The 16437-nt window shown below is 47.3% G+C and overlaps 1 protein-coding gene across 10 annotated transcripts in view; it reads right to left on the bottom strand.

Moving 5' to 3' along the window:
* Window positions 1-2787: 2787 nt before the first annotated feature.
* SNTG2 (syntrophin gamma 2) overlaps window positions 2788-16437 on the bottom strand; it is a 205022-nt gene continuing 191372 nt past the window's right edge. For 6 of the 10 annotated variants that reach the window (XM_068564752.1, XM_068564754.1, XM_068564757.1 and 3 more), the window contains 2 exons: window positions 11973-12083; window positions 5137-5336 (listed from right to left, as the gene is read on the bottom strand). In XM_068564752.1, the coding sequence (XP_068420853.1) occupies window positions 5205-5336; window positions 11973-12083 (243 nt within the window). In that variant the 3' untranslated portion in view covers window positions 5137-5204. Of the gene's footprint in view, window positions 2869-5136; window positions 5337-11972; window positions 12084-15250; window positions 16247-16437 lie in introns of those variants that run through there. The other 4 variants (XR_011076637.1, XR_011076636.1, XM_068564760.1 and 1 more) reach the window with 4 other exon arrangements.

The following is a 16437-nucleotide window of genomic DNA, read 5'->3' as shown; positions in this document are numbered from 1 at the left end:
TACACACGTACACACACTCACACACACATGTACACACACTCACACACGTAGGCTCCCATGCAGGAACACACATACGCACACATACACACACACATACACATGCTCACACATTTACACACACACACGTAGGCCCCCATGCAGGCACACACAGGCAGGAACACGCACACACAGGCAGGAACACACACGTACACACACACGTACACACTCACATGTGTACACACACACACACGTAGGCCCCCATGCGGGCACACACAGGCAGGAACACACACATCTGTGCACACACATACATATGGTACACACACACGTGCAGGCACATATTATTCTTGTGGAGCTCATGAATCTCCCGCCGAATCCGAGACAAAGACTGTGTTCAGGGCAGGCAGGCTTTTCTCTCTGTGTGTGAGTCAAGGTAAAAAACAACGTCTACCTGGAGGAAATCGGGACTATTGATTTCCCTGAAGGAAACATGCGGATATTCTTTTTGTTTTGTATTCGCTTTGAATTCCAGTTTTAAAGGAACAGTTTATTCTAGGAGAAAATTTTTTCTCAGGAAAAATATGTATTATTTAATATTCTTGTCTCTTACTGTGGTGTAAATTTACTGTTAGGTACCAATAAAGCATATATCTTTTTTCCAACCAAATTCTGTATTATCTATTTTGTCATTGCCAGAATATAAACCACTTTTCAGGAAAGCTGTGCTTGTGTTTTTGTACCGCTGTCTGTCATGCTGCCACGGCCCTCGGGAAGTTTTTTAGAAATGTGCATTTGGTTTTCTTTCATCGCCAGAAGCATTTAAGTTTGCTCAGTTCTGAAATACCATTAAATTGATCTCGGAGTGTTACCTGTGGTTAAATGCCTTTATTCTCAATTCTGGGGAGAAAGGGGGAGTGGGGAGGAGGGCTCAGGCCTGGGTTTGGCTCGGAAGGCGCGGCCCCTGCTCATTTACGGCCTGGGCCTTGGCCGCGCCGTAGGGCTGTGCCCCTGGCCAACTCTGGGCCCCCCTGGCAGAAGCAGTGTCACCTGGCCGCGACCCCCGGCCCTTCTGGGCTGAGAGTGCCCGGTGCCCTGCGGGCGACACGGAGACGGGGCTCTAATTTTACCTCACGCTGCGTTTTGGAACTGAGGCTATTTATCAAAACAAGGGAACATAGCAGAATCGTGGTTCGTATGCAGCTTCAACAAAACACAGAAATAGAATTTAGAATCCAAAGCCTGAGGGATCTGTAGGGTTGGAAATACTGAGTAATTCCTGCCTCTGAATACATATGCATGTGATGGTGTAGATGCTGTAAACCAAAAGAGAGCCTCTCTTCCATTATGAAGACGAGTTTTTAATTCACCACTTTACTCTGCTAACGTAGACCCAAGTTAAGAGTGTGATGTTTTCTATCTTCTACATGTTCTATCAGCAATTTGTGATGGAAGTAATTTGATGCAATTTACTTCATGATAATTTTTTCTTTTTAAAATTTGAAAATGAGAAAAAAAAAGAATGAAAAAACTCACTAATCAATCTTTTTGTTTAGATGTTTAAAATTCACATGCATCTATTTAAAAGATAAATCTACCAATTAAAGGGCTCACCTTTTCAGGTGTGCTGTTCTTTCCAAAGAATTCCTCTGTCAACAATGTTGCATAAATGTTTTCAGATATTCTCTGCTGAAAGTTAGACCCCTAAAGGGCCAACATTTGGTTCGGCTAGATAGGAAAAGCCCAACACAGCAGGGATTGTTTCCCTGAGAGGTCGTGGGTTGGTAAGTCTGTAACACACTTGGAAAATTCATTATCCACGACTAATAACAAAAGATGAACTCAGCCAAAAATTCAGCCGGGTCAGTGAAAACAAAAAGGAACACACACTCAAAAGCCTGGGGATGGCCGGGGTTGTCCCGGGGCCGGAGGGGCAGGAGGGTTTCTGGTGGAGGTGACCAGAGGTCCCCGCCACGGAGGAGCCGGTGACGTGGCTGCGGCACAGGAACTGGACTTGAGGGGGTTTCCAGTTCCTTGCATCCCAGCAGTTTGGGCGTAAAGAACGTCTCTGTCCAGACTGGATCCTCGTGACCTTGTGAAGCAGACAGCGTCCGAAGCCTTGACCCCCGAGAGCAGTTTGTCCGAGGAGGCCTGTTGCTGATTCCACGTCCTGGAGTCCTCGCTCCCTTGTTTCAGTGCATCCAGAATACGTCTTCTGGATTCCCAGTCGGAACTGTGGCTCCAGTTTGGGGAACACGGCAAAGATTTTTGTCTGCTTGGCTCACCGCTGCTGTCCTGGTTCTAGAATACTCTTTGGTTAGGGGCAGAAATCCATTTGAGAGCGGTTCACCCCCGACCCTGTGAGCTGAAACCCTGGACGGCTCCGAAATCCTGAGCAGGGAGAAGACTGCTGATTCGACAGCTGATTTTCTCAGCGTTATTCTACCTGCATCCCGAATGCACGCAATGGGCAGGTAAAGGGAAAGCGAGAGGGAAGCAGAGAGCCCGGGTGGGTGACGGTGGAGCTGCTTTGTCCGTTAGGCTGAAGAGTCTTCAAAGGTGGTTTTTCTTCCCAAGGGGAGAAAAGAGTTCTAAACCAACACAGGCATTTCTATACCTATCAGCATAAAAATGATGCTAATTTATCACACTCAGCCTATTACTTATGAATTTGAAATGGATGCTGTAGACATACTGTAGGTAGCAGCTTACTTTATCTTTTAGAATGCCGTTTATATTTTCCTTGAATATTCTGAAGCTATATATGTTCCTCTCACCATTGTTTGGGGTTTTATTCATCACCAACAGTTGTATGTCAGAGCACATGTTGGAATACATTCAGGCTTGCGAGCTTCAACTATCCATTGACCTTTGAAATTAATGACACCAAAAAAACTGAGAAAAACAAAATTAAAAAAAAAAAGAAATTAATGACATGGGGAATAACAGTGAGACTGAAGGCTGGGCGGGGAGTTCCTACAACTGTGAACACATGACCCCGAACTCTGTGTGTCTGAATTACCTACAACAGTTAATGGTTAATGGCCCTGAGCATAGTAGGGATTTATCAGTGCTTTTTGAACAAGTAAAAGAATGTCCTCTAGGACAGAACTGTGAGTCACCTGCATTTCGAAAGGTCAGGAAAGTCTGTCCAGACTCTCAGCACTTGGAGAAAAAAAATACAAGAGCTGTATAAAGCCAGTTAAATTTGTGTTCTTCCTTATTGCTATGACTGTTTCTGCCCCCCCAGATTCATGTATGGAAGCCGAGCCCCCAGGGTGCTGGTGTCTGGAAGCAGCGCCTCTGGGAGCTGATGAGGCCACACGGGTGGATCCTCATGATGGGTGACCTTATAGCACCCCTTCCTCTGGGTGAGGACACAGCGAGAAGACGCCATCTGAACCGGGAAGAGGGTTCGGAGTCTGCAGACGCCTTGATCTCAGACTTCGGCCTCCAGAACTGGGAGAAACGAATGTCTGTGGTTTATAAACCCCCAGTCTGTGGTTTCTGTTAGAGCAGCCCGAACGGAATAAGACACTCACTCTTATCCAAACGTCCAAGTATGCACTGTTTTATCAAGAGTGAGGAAATTCTAAGTCATGTGGGTATTGCCTTTGAGTTTTAAAATAAAAACACACAAAAAAGAACACTATAAGCCAGATTATGGAAATCCTGCTAACGTGGTACAATTACCATCACGTTTATGAATGGTCCAGGGCTTTAAAGTAAACCAGCTTCCTAATTACTATACAAAAATCTAGAATTCTTAACCTGTAGTAGACAGTCATAGTTTATACAAAACGTGTTATATTACAAAATGATGTCTATTTGGAACCAATATGCCAACGTTCTTCTGGAAGCATGAAGGCCACATCCCATGTCTGAACTGACCCACGAGGGTGGATCTCAGCTGCTACCTTGGCTGCTGTCACCTGTCACATTGGCCTCCTGAGGCCACCTGGCCTCATCCGAGCCCACAGGCTGCACCGGGTCCTAGCCTCCTCTTGCTGTGGCTGTAGGACCAGCCACAGTGCCTGCCCCGAAGAACCTTCCACAAGTGTTTGTTTAATAAATAAACCTACCATCAGCTGTTCACCTCAGACCTCCACGTTTTTCTCACACTAGCTCGGTTGACTCTGTCTCCCTGGATTTAGAGTCTTTTAACTTCAGTGTAGTGCTATCTTCTAGAACATACACTGTGCTAGTTTTATCCCAGGGTTAGCCAGTTGGGAACTTTACAAAGTTTCTAGGGTGCGTTTTCACCAATCCCGTCTCTCTTTCTGACTTAGCTGTGCTTCTGATGGGTGACCTGTGTCCCTTTCCCCCCGACTGCAAGTCTGCAGGGCTGCCGAGTGGCCCAGTGTTCACTTGTCCAAGGTGGCCATGGTGGGCAGAAAGGCCTCCTGAGATGGGAATCCTGTGTCCAGCAGGGTCTTGGCCACTGAGAGGAAAAGGCTTTTCTGAGTGAAATCAAGTTGGCCGTCAAGTTGGCCGTCAATGACCACTGCATCTTTTTCTCTCTCTCTCTCTCTCTCTCTCTCTCTCTCTCTCTCTCTCTCTATATATATATATATATATAGTAGTGTGTATCTGTTAATCCCAAACTCCCAATTTATCCCTCCCACCCACCTTTTCACCTTTGGTAACCATAAGTTTGTTTTCTACGTCTGTGGGTCTGTTTCTGTTTTGTAAATAAGTTCGTTTGTATCATTTTTAAGATTCCACATATAAGTGACATCATATGATATTTGTCTTTCTCTGTCTGACTTACTTCTCTTAGTATGATCATCCCTAGTTGCTGTATAGCACAGGGAACTATATCCCATGTCCTGGGATAAACCATGATGGAAATCCAAAGGAAAACTTTCCATTCTTGGGGAAAATAAAAGTGGTGAGCTCTTGGGATTTTCGATTGTAAGGAAATAGCAATGGAAATGAAACGTGGGTCTTAGCAGTGTGTGCTGCTGGCACCTTCACGTGATCTGGGGGACTGTGGTGACGCCTTATTTCACAGGGAAGCCGAGTTTTCTCAGCCACAGCTTTGCCTGAGCGGAGGCTGTGTTCCTTGTCAGATGGAACAAGTCCGACCCATCTCTGGAAACTAGTGACATGTTTTATTGGTATCACAACTATAGGATCATTATAAAATCACACAAAGTCGCAATATTGTGCAGGAAACATTCATTTCTTAAGAAAATAATTTAGATTTCAGCACTCAACAGAAGCACTGTTCAGCTGCTGTGCACGTATTTTCTGGCAATACTCTGACTGTCTATAAACACTGGATCCACCGAGGCCACCCTCGCTGCTATGAAGGAGTGGATGCAGTGCAGGACAGCTGTCAGATCCTGAAACTCCAGTTCCTGCAAGGAAAAACAGAATGTACTTACATATTATAAATGTCAGAAAAACACACGACAGAAAATGTAACAGATTCTATGTTCTTAGAACCGCAAGGAAGTTGCTCAAGTACAAATACACACGAACTAAGAAAGGTGGCTGTAACATGAACACACTGGTCCTCTGGGTTTTTTTCACTGATATCCTGACAATTGGGTTTAATTCTTGATTTTCTTGTAACTAACATAGGTTAGCACTCAGGTCCTCTATTCGGCATCCTGACTCCATCTGTGCTGGGTTTTCAGTCACCTGACCAGCAGCATCAGGTCAGGACTTCGGCCTCCACTGAAGCCTGTCAGAGCTCTCACACGGCAGGGCTCACCGTGTTCCCAATTTAGCAGAATGAATCGTGCTAGACCCTGCGTGTGTGCACGTGCGCCTGTGCACATGTGTGAACGTATGTGCACACATGTGCCGCTGTACTTAGGTGCCCATGTGTGTACGCTCTGCATGCATGTGTGCCCGTGTGCATGCATGCACACGTGTGTTGTAAGTGTTCGTGCACATGGATGTGTGTGTCCGCGTGCTCGGCAGGTCAGAGAGCTGCTAGCGTGGAGCTAGAGGCTGGGGCACACGGCCAGCAAGTTCTGTCTCATGTTCTGTGAGTTTCGCCCACTGAACCCTGTCACCCGGTTACTTTCCTCTGCAATTTATTTGTCCCAATGACCTCGATTTTTATAAAGTCTTTTAACATTTCATGGTGGCTGAAACACTGATTTTAAATATGATCCACGGCTTGGCATAATTATCAAATTTTAAGTGTTTTAATACCTTGATCTTTTCCTTAATTAGCTAAAACTCTCAGGAAGCCATGAGGGTCTATACTGGCCTCGTCAAACTATGAGGACTGAGGTCACCCAAACTTGAGAAAACATTTCTTCTTTTATGATCCTTACTCTCAGGAATGTTCCATCTATCACAAGGGTGACACTTGCAATGAATGTGTAAGTGTTAACATTGCCCGGATGTCCTCAATACCTCTCCTCGCGCAGAAATCACATTTCCTTATGGCACTACCCCTATTTCCATCTTGCTGCGCAAACCACATACATGTGTCAAAAACTGTCTGTGAGATGACAGACAGCCCTTCCGAGGAGCGGTAGCCCTCCTGGGCTTTTAGTTTTCCCTAATTGTCATCTAATGGCCCAGTGCACGAGGGGGAAATTTTAAAGTCTGTAACCGTTTAAGAGACCAGTTTCCACTCAGCTGTAGCAATTCAGACACAGACTGTATTTCAAAGGGAGCCTTAACCACTGTCCTTCCCAAAGAATTCAACATGGAAGCTGATCAAAGCTATACTTGAAAGAGAGGATTGTTAAATAAATGAACGAGTCTCTAGAATAAGTGAATACACGCTGTAATTTCCCTTAGAAAATGCCCCAAAAGAGTATAACTGAATGTGACAATTAGCAGGGATAATCACGCACAGAACACAGTTTACCATGTGTTATTCTACAGGGAACTCAGATCGGGGCCCAGCCGCTGAGTGTGGACACAGGCCCACTGCGGGGATCGGATACGGGTCTCCCACTCTTGGACTCTGCAGTCCAGGCAGTGCTGTGTCGGGGCCTCTCAGCTGCAGCATTTGCTGATGGCTGTGGTATTTGTAAATACTCCCCACGGACTGATGACAGGCTGGCAAAGTTCCTGAAACTCCACCGAGTGGCTCCCCATGGGGTGTGACCCACACAGCCCAGGACGGAGCCGGGCCAGGCAGAGGGGACAGTGGTTCCCTCCACAACCAGCGCAGGAGGCCGTGGAGGGAAAACATGGCTTCCGGTACAACGTCGGTACCCAGCCAACACCAGTCCTCTTCAAGCCATCTGTTAATAGAGCATCAAAGGTCAGCCTCAAAGGTCAAAAGTGAAGCAGGACACCCCGAGTAAGGCGCCAAGTTCATTTTCCAGAGGTGGAAATGGAAGTTTTAGGGTTTTAGGTAACTTCTGCGAGGTGACAGGCTGACTAGTCACAGAACTGGCACCGAAATCCAGGACAAACTTTGGTCCAATGGGCCCTCGCCGTTTCCTGACAAAACATCCAGAAGAAACCTAGTGCACTAGCTCTTACACCGAGCGGTCCTGAGGCGTCAGCACATCCGGGGAGCGTCCTGGAAAAGCAGGTTCTCAGGCCGCATCCCCCTTGGTGCCTGGTGGTCTGTGTGCCCCTCAGAGACGGAGGCTCTGTGGAGGGGATGTCGTCCTGCAGGAGCTCAGGGAGCAGGGTGGCACCTCACACACCTCACAGAGGCACCCGGGCCTCATCCACCCTGGAGGAGAGCCGTCCAGTGGGCGCGGCTGGGGCCCGAGAGCAGGTGGAGGGGAGGGGATGGCTGGGGGCTGAGCTGCCCTGGAGGCATCCAGCAGGCATGCAGCGGGTGGAGCTGGGCAGGGAGAAGGATTCAAGTACAAGGTGAAGCAGCAATCGCTGACGTAGAAGCTGCAGCAAGTTATCCAGGAGATCCAGAGAAGGTAATTCATAGCACGGCTACACTGAACCACTGATCTTCCATGTAGACAGAACCGCCTTGCATTGGAAGTACTGCCACCTAGGGCTCGCATAGCTGGAGAGGAAAAGTCAATTCCTGGCTTCGAAGCTTCAAAGGACAGGCTGACTCTCTTGGTGGAAGAAACATTCACATGTTGTGGTCTGGGGAAGTCGTTCTGGCTTCTACGTGAGTTAACGTAAACTTTATGCCGACTTGAACAATCTGTTTTGTGCCATATTAAACATATATCGTGATGCCAGCGCTTCTCTCCTGGGCTGGTTGTGGGGATGAGGCAGTCGTGCTTACAAAGGACTGAGCACAGTGGAGGCTTGTAACGTAACGGGTGCGATAAAAGATCCACCCGCCCACCGGGCCGCGGTGAAGGCCTGACAGCCCAGGAAGGCTCGGAGGGAGGGGTGGGTCCCCAGGCAGGTGTCGTAACCAAGACGAGCCTTGCACAGAGACCCTCGGACACAGCAAACCTTTGACCGATGTTTTCCAAGCAAATGTCTACGGGAAGCACAACATCCAGGAAGAAAGCTGAGAAGCGGAGTCAAAGGCCAGCAGGTGAGAAACGGCGAGGCGGCCGGGTGACGCTGGGCTCTAACCTGGACGCCGGCGGGACGCGGCTGGTGCACCTTCCCTGTCCCCACGCGGACGAGGGGCACCTTACTGACCGACCGTGCAGGGGACCTGGAAGGAAGGAAGGAGGGAAGAAAAGGAGGGAGGAAGGGAAAAGGAGAGCAAAGAAAGGAAAGCTCTGTTCCGTTCCAGCTTCCGGGAGAACAGATGAAGGACAATTTCAGACCCATATTTGGAAGGGGCTGCACTCGCGTGTCTCCTGTTCTGTCGAGGCCCCGCTTCACTCCATCTTCAGGAAGAACCTGGCCTTGTCTCCCTCCACCATCTCTCCACAATCCGACGCCGCCACGGTTACTCACTGAAGCCGGCAGCGGCGTGATGTACCCCTGCTCAGCCCCCGCCGTCCACGTCTGACCGTCTGCGCGACTCATGACGCCGAGGAATAGTTTCCAGTGGAGTTCATCCTCCCGGGTCATCACAGAGTGAAAAACACCCGCCTCTGTTCCTCCTGAAGACATAATTCTTCTTCATCACACAGTGTGCTGCCTTCAAGGACCAACGTCTGCCCCGTGGATTCTCAACTGGGCTCGCCAGAAACCTCCGTGTGCAGAGGTCTGTAGCCGTCAGGGATTTTCACGATAATTGGAACAATTTTTTTCTTGGAAACTGATAAAAATTTTTGTGAGTGTATCTGGTAGTTCTTTCAATACTAACTTGCTCTTTCTTTCTTCGTTAATTTATTCATTTAAAACACATCTACTAAGTGCTGAAGATAAAAAGCTAAAGAAAAGCTGCCCTTGACGGCTCAGTCTAGAGGCAGAAATGAAATCATAGAGAAACGCGTAAAATACAAACAACGGGCATAGGAAAGGGGTCGGGGGGGAGAAGTGCACCGTCCCTCCCTGCAGTGGACCCCAAATTCAGTCCTTGTGACTTAACTATAATTCGCTTATAACCTATTAAGCAGATCAGTAGGCAAGTAAATCCTTCATTCCAGAAAGCTTGTTTATGCTACACTCTTTCTTTAGGAGAAAGATGTAGAAAACATGAAAACAAATACTTTCTTTAAAAAAGACTGCAACCCCAAAGCTCCAGCCATTGGCCTCACTATGGGGTCCGCCCAAGTCCCGGAACTGCATGACGTTTTTGTAAATAATGGATAGAAAAAATAACTTCCCCTCCGTGCTCCCAGAGCCCCAGAATCCTCCCTCGGATTCCAGCGCAACTCGGCGTTTTCTCTTTACGCCATTCCTGAGGCAGCGATCTGGTTAAACATCCCAGCAAGATTCTCAATAAACGCTCAAAGGTTAACTGCTCCCCGACTACCACTCCCGTAACTAAAAGCTCAGTTAATAGGAACAGTTTTCTCCGAAACTCTTGATTCACTGATGACATCACGCTGCTCTCCCTTCCACTGGCCATAGCCCTGGTTCCTATTCAGAATACAGGGCCCGGCTCTTGGTTTAAATCCAGCGGTAGCTACAGGTGCTCTCACGGGTTCTAGATTCCCGACTGGCGTTTCCAACCTTCCCTCTGTCTCACAAGCTGTAATAAAGGCAGAACATCAGCCTGAAGCAGTTTCTTCAAACCGCCGCCCGTGTTTATTGGAGGCTCTCCACGTGCATGTTTCCTGCTCCGTATGACAGCGTGGAAACTACTTTTGTCCCCAGTTTTATCAGGCCCCCCGGGAGGGGCCTGAGCAAGGGGTCCCTGGTCCTTGTGTTACCTGCTGAGGCCCCGGCCCGCCTCTGCCCTACTCTCTTGCACCCCACGGCCCCGGAGGGGAGGCACAGGGGGGCTGCCGGAGGTCCTGGGATCTGGGGGGAGGGTTCACGTGGACATGGGTTCAGTTTGGGTCTCCTGGGAGGTTTGATGTGTCTCACACTCATTTCTGTGTCTAGTTAGCTTATCGCATTTGCAATTTTGTATTTTTTTTCATAAAGAGACACCTGCAGACTGTTTAAGCTTCAATTCTGCAAATCCTGTATCCGCCCCTGTGGCCTCCGCAACTTTCTAGGACTTTCTTTTTGCTGAAAATGGAAACTGAAGCTGCCTAAACCGAGGGCCACAAAGAAGCCGAGTCTGCTTCAATACGCATGCCCCAAAGTTTATGTCATCTGTTTCAGACTGTCTGGTTTAGATCATCCAATGCCTCTACTCCCTTTATCAACACAGATAGCCAACCAAGAGTTGACTAAACATTAAAAAATAAAAATAAATACTTTTAAATCGAATGAAACAGGAGTCCCTGTGAAAAGGGAATCCAGGTGTCATGTGAGCATGTCCTGGGACATCAGGTGCTCTGGCGAAGCCCCTGGAACCCGTGAGCACAGGAACCCAAGGCACACTGGGGGGCTGGCTTCCTAAGCGTCCCCCCGGCTCACACGGACGGCACAGGACCTGAGCCTGGAAGGGGTCCCGGGGCCCCTCCTGGCCGCAGTCCCTAGGGCGAAGGGCAAATCAATGCATCAGCAGAGGAGGAACTGCTGTGCTAGCCGCATCCATGCAGATCAAGTACCCAACACACGGTACAATCACTTCCAGCCTCCCTCCCTCTCCCCGCTCTCCTCTGACCCCGCTCTGCTGGTGGCAATGTCCACTGGACTCCGCTCAGGGCGGCGTGACTGAGCGTGGCCACCTCTCCATCACAGCCCAGGGACCCGTGCCCCTGCCAACATCACTGCCCCGTTGGCTGCCCTGTGGTGCCCCTCCAGACCCAAAAGCCTGGACAGCGGTTACGGTCTGATTTTGATTGTATCCACTCCCTACGTACAAGAATGTCAAGCGTTTCTGCACAATCTCAGTTGTACTTAAACAGTAGATGTGGTGCATTATCTCATTAACCGCAGTGAAGAGATGTTAAAAATTGACACAATATTCGGATATAACAATGTCACATGAGATGTGTCCCTCTGATGAATTTCATCAAAAAGTGCAGGCAAAGTGCTGACAATCAGTTTCCAAACAATATGTGTCTGTAGGTTTTGCATTTTTGTTTTCTCTTTCTTTTGGTTTTGTGTATGGAACTTATCCTTCAGTTTGTCTTTAGTTCATATTAAAACTGGGTTGTTGACAACACAGTTATACATGAAGTATGGAAAAAATCAACAGTTGCTGATAGTAAAATGACAGCTCAATGCAATGAATTTGTAAGCTATGTCAAGATCCTTTGAATTAACAGAGTAGTTTGTTCCTAATACCACAGACAATCCATCACTTAATGCAGTTTGTAAAACTCTTCCTTTGAATATTGACTTCCCCTGTATTTTTAAATATTGTTTTCCTGCTAATACTGACTAAGCAAATTGTGATTTTCAGTGGAATCAAATAATGTTTCGATGATTACAATTTTAGGATATTAAAGCCTCTAACAGGAGACATACTATGGGCTCTTGTGACATCCTTGATGATTTCTGAGGAGCGTTCACATTCCAATTCTGATTGTTTTCCCTAGGCCGGTGGAAAGGCACGTCCACCCTCGGACACTCGGGCTTACTCGGGTGGGGCTGGGCTCAGGTGGATGAGTTCCTACCTTCATCTCAATCTGCTTGGTGTCCAGATTCTGAAACAGCAGCTTCACCCGAGCTTTCCCATCATCTGAAGATCCTTTCAGCTGAGAGAATTTAAATCTCCAGAGCACATTCTGTAAAGGAAGGCAATTATCTAGTGGTTTAGACACAAGAGCTCACTTCTTTAATTAACATCTGCCAATATGTTAAATAATCTATTTAAATAAATGCAGACATTTTCTCGGTTATCTTACGTACACTGAGCACGTGGTGACTTAGAATCTCCACCTTCTCTTTCCGAGTCTAAGAGGCTGACCCCCTCAAGCCACCAGACTTCCTGGGGGTCCCTCCTGTCAAGGTCCAAGGAGTCTGTCCTGGTGCCCAAGCGCCCAGGTCCCCATGGTCTCCTCTTCAATCCCATGCTACCCGCACTGCCTTTCTCCTAGGTTTTCCTTATGTTTAAAAGCATCATAAGCGCTTTTCTCCCTTTTCTTCTTGTAAAACTTTAAAAAATCCACTCCAAGGCCCAGGTTTTGCTACATAGAGTATATGAGACACGGTCAGCAGTGCAGAGAAAATGAAAACCTCTCTCCCGCCCCCTCCCCAGGTTAAGTTCAAATCTCTCAATGTTGGTTTCTCCTGAACCAAGCTGGAAAACGTAGGTGCTATTACCTCTTAATACTAGTGCAACAATTGCTAAATGTTTGCTAAGGTACTTTAGAGATGATGTGTACTCTATAAATGCTTACTCTTCAATTAAAAAAAAGGGCTGCAGCAAATAAAGACTTAATGGCTGCCTTTTATAAAAGATAGTCTTTAATTATAGAGTCTTTATGATAATAAATCTTTATCTTCCCAGAAAAAATCCCAATAGAGAACAGCAATTATTTTATAGCAAGCTATAAGTTTGTATTAAAAGCATTTATTTTGAAATAATGAACATACGTTTCTCTAAGTATCACAAAAGGCCAAGAGGCTGGGACGTGGGGAGAATTTCAGAGGCGCTGTTATCCCATCGGCTCCTTGGCCCATCTATTCACACCCACACTGGCCTCGAGGCTCCTGGCACATCGTTCTCTTATATTGAATCTTGCAGCCGAACAGAGGCTCTGCAGCTCACGGTCAAGTGTCCCCACGCATGTTCCTTCTCGATGCTGAGAAGTTGGAACCCCGTGGGGTCTTGGGGAACAGTGACTCCAGTGCTTCCACTTTCACGGTCAGTCACTGGGGTCCATGCTGCCCGCTCCCCACTCGGGCACCAGGGCCCTTCAGCTCGGAATCACTGCACCCACCCAGAATGAGGGCGCTCAGGGCCGCTTGCATCACCCCTGCGGTAGCTCCAGGAGGGTTGCTGGTCCACTGAGATAAGCCAGAGGAGCGAACCACAGCCACAGCCCGGCCGGGAAGGCCCAGCACCAGCGATGAGACCGGCGGCGGCGGCAGGGAGAGCTCTCGGGCCGCCTGCAACGCCCCTTCCCAGCAGCTCCCATCTCCCAGGGCATCACCCCGGCTCGCCCTTGGAGGGCAGGGAAAGACGGCTGTGATTTCAGCCGCTAAGATTCTGTGAAAACGGCCCAAATCTCAGCTGCCTTTAAAAGCACCCACCCTCCAGCTGTCCTGCCAGGAACTGTAATCATGAGGGCGTGCGTCCAGAGGAGCCGGAGGCATCTGGTGTCATGGTTTTGCGAAATTCCTCACCAAACAAGCAAGACCCGGCCTGCTCTGAGAACATCACCTGGCGTTTGCTCACATTTGCTTATGAGGAAGAAGAGCTCAGCAGTCGTAAGATTCTAGGAATAACCTACCTAATTATCATTTACATAGTATCACAAATGGCTGTTAAAAAAAAAAGAAAGGCAAGATCAGCATAGGACTTAGAAATATGGCAGCAAACGCCAGAAAGCAGCTAAAACTGTTGCAGGATGGTACTCTGGGGAGTGAGAGTGACAAGGGACAGTTCAGAGAACTGCTTTTCCGTTATACGTCTGTTAGTACTAGTAAGCCTTTTCAAACTTTGCACTTGTATAACTTCGATTAAGGTAAAAATTAATAATGTTCATTCTAATCATGAGAAAAGCATCAGACGAATCCCAATAGAGGGGCATTCTACAAAATATTGAATACCTAACCCGTGCTCTTGAGAATTGTCAAGATCATCAGATACAAGGAAGTGTGAGAAACTGTCACAGCCAAGAGGACCCAGAGACATGGCCACTAAATGTTATGTGGAATCCTGGATGGCATGCTGGAAGAGAAGCAGGGCATGAGGTAAGAACTAAGGAAATCTGAATAAAGTATGGACTTTCATTCATGATAATTTGTCAATATTGGTTCACTCATAGTTACACATGTACCATACTAATGTAATTTGTTAATAATAAAGGAAACTACGGGCAGGATATATTGGAAAAAAAAAAATAGTATAGACAAAAAAGTGCAGAAATCCCTCTGTGAAAGCCCTGCTTATCGTTTAAAGAATCCACAGTGGTCCTTACAATGAAGTCCTTTAGCTGCATCATCGTTATCTGTTTGGAACATTATTTTTACACTGAAACTGTCCTGCAAGGTGATATGAGGGAAATGCAGCTTGTGAGACGTACACACACAGCTCCTTTGCTTAAAATCATGCACTCGTGTCACATGGTGGCCCATTTGGTGTGAGGTAAGATGTCCTAAATGTGGGAGCGGGAGGACAGCCTTCGGGGGCGGCCCCCTTCCCTTCCCACAATCAGGACTCTTCAAGTCACTAACGGTGGCCTCTTTGAACACTTTCTGAACTTCTAAGTACCTATAAACGGTAATTGTTATTTAAAAAAAGAACTTTCCATTGCCATTATGGATGACATTTCTGCACATTTTATCTACAGGTGGTTCCAAGTAACAGTCTAACTTGAGGATTCTGAGCTTTTCTGCACGACTGGACTTTCCAGGCCAGAACCTGACACGCTGTCCGCTCACAGCTCAGAGATGCCGCCTTGACTGACCGCTAAGCCCAGCAATGCCCGGGCTGGCTCAGCAGCCTCGGGATGCGTTTGGAGGGGCCCTGGGTCTGCCCGCCAGCCGCCTGAAGGCTGGAGGGAACCCTGATCTCTAGGACTCAATCTTGGAAGACAGAAAATGTCTTTCCAGCATTTCAGTAATTAAAGAACAGTTTTACAGTTAAGCGAGTGCTACAAGAAACATGCTAACGTTTATGTTTTATTTTTATGACTGCAGGAGGTTAATGATAACCTTCCTTTGCAGCAAATTTGAATTATTTTAATTATTATTACATACTGATAGTGGACAATTGGCATAAATTGATAATAAATTGATAATTATTAAAACATTCAACAAATAACCCAACTAGCAGTTCCAGAGACTTTACGAGAAAAGGATGAGGCACTAGAGCAGATTCACCGGTTGGCATTTCCCTGGGCGGTCCTGTGGAATCATTCTTCACTCCTCCAGTCAGGCCAAAGCCAACTCTTCATTTCCCCTCCTATGAGAAAGTCAATTCCCTGTTTTTTCCCCCAAACTATCCTTTCTGTTCCTCCACCTCGGTCTCAGCTCAGCCCTGCAGCACCATCAAGTTTCAGCCTAACAAACGGGTGACGTGGGGGATGAGGCCCATCGCGAGGACCACCCCCCATCACCCTGATACAGAGACGTCAGTTTTCTGCTATGCATGGGGACCATCAGAAGGTAAAAAGAAAATGTGGATGCACGTTGACATTTAGAGACAAGGCGGATGCCCCAAGTAATAAGTAAACATGGAAAGAAGTTCCCTTTGTTTCCAGGTCCCAAACATTTGATGCCATGCACATGGGCAGTGCCAGAGTCCGCAGCCCATGGAGAACACGCAGCCCGGAGGAGGGGCTGGTCCATGGCCCCGTCCACGTGTGGTCTGATGTCCACACTCTGTTTTCTAAGTCTTGTTATGTCCTCTCCCACTTCTGCTTAATTACGGCAGAGATGGGGCATTGGTTGGCCCTAAACCAGAGGGATCAATAAAAAATAGGTCAGTTTGGAAATGGGCAGAGATGTACTTCATTTCTATCATGGAAGTGCGGGGGGCACCGAGGATGGAGTTCTAGTTTATTCGGGGTTAATATTTTAAAACTAGTTTGGAAATTTAAAAATATTAGGTAATGATCTTCTTACTTACTTTGTACGTGCAGAAAAAGTTTCCAGGTCAAACGTATTTCTTCTCCCCTGTGATTTCAGATCTTCTCAGCTTAACTCATCTTTATCAGCGTTGAAAAGGAGAACTGATGGTGAATGAATTCATGCTTGGAAATAACTGTTCAGCTCTTCTCTGCCAGGCACAGAGGTGGGGGGTTAAGAAATGTGACCTCACGGGTGCTTCTGAGGTGGACGCCATGCAGATGCCCAGCATCAAAATGTGGGCTGTTACCAAATTCGAGGGGCTTTTTTAAAGCATTTGGTTAGTAAGTAGCACTGCCACGTTGTGTATTTAGTTTTACCCACACATCATACACAAATGGT

This window comes from Eschrichtius robustus, chromosome 15 (genome assembly GCF_028021215.1).
Source record: "Eschrichtius robustus isolate mEscRob2 chromosome 15, mEscRob2.pri, whole genome shotgun sequence".
NCBI classification, from domain to species: domain Eukaryota; kingdom Metazoa; phylum Chordata; class Mammalia; order Artiodactyla; family Eschrichtiidae; genus Eschrichtius; species Eschrichtius robustus.
Note: the sequence above shows the minus strand (reverse complement) of the source record. Positions and strands in the feature narration are given on the sequence as shown.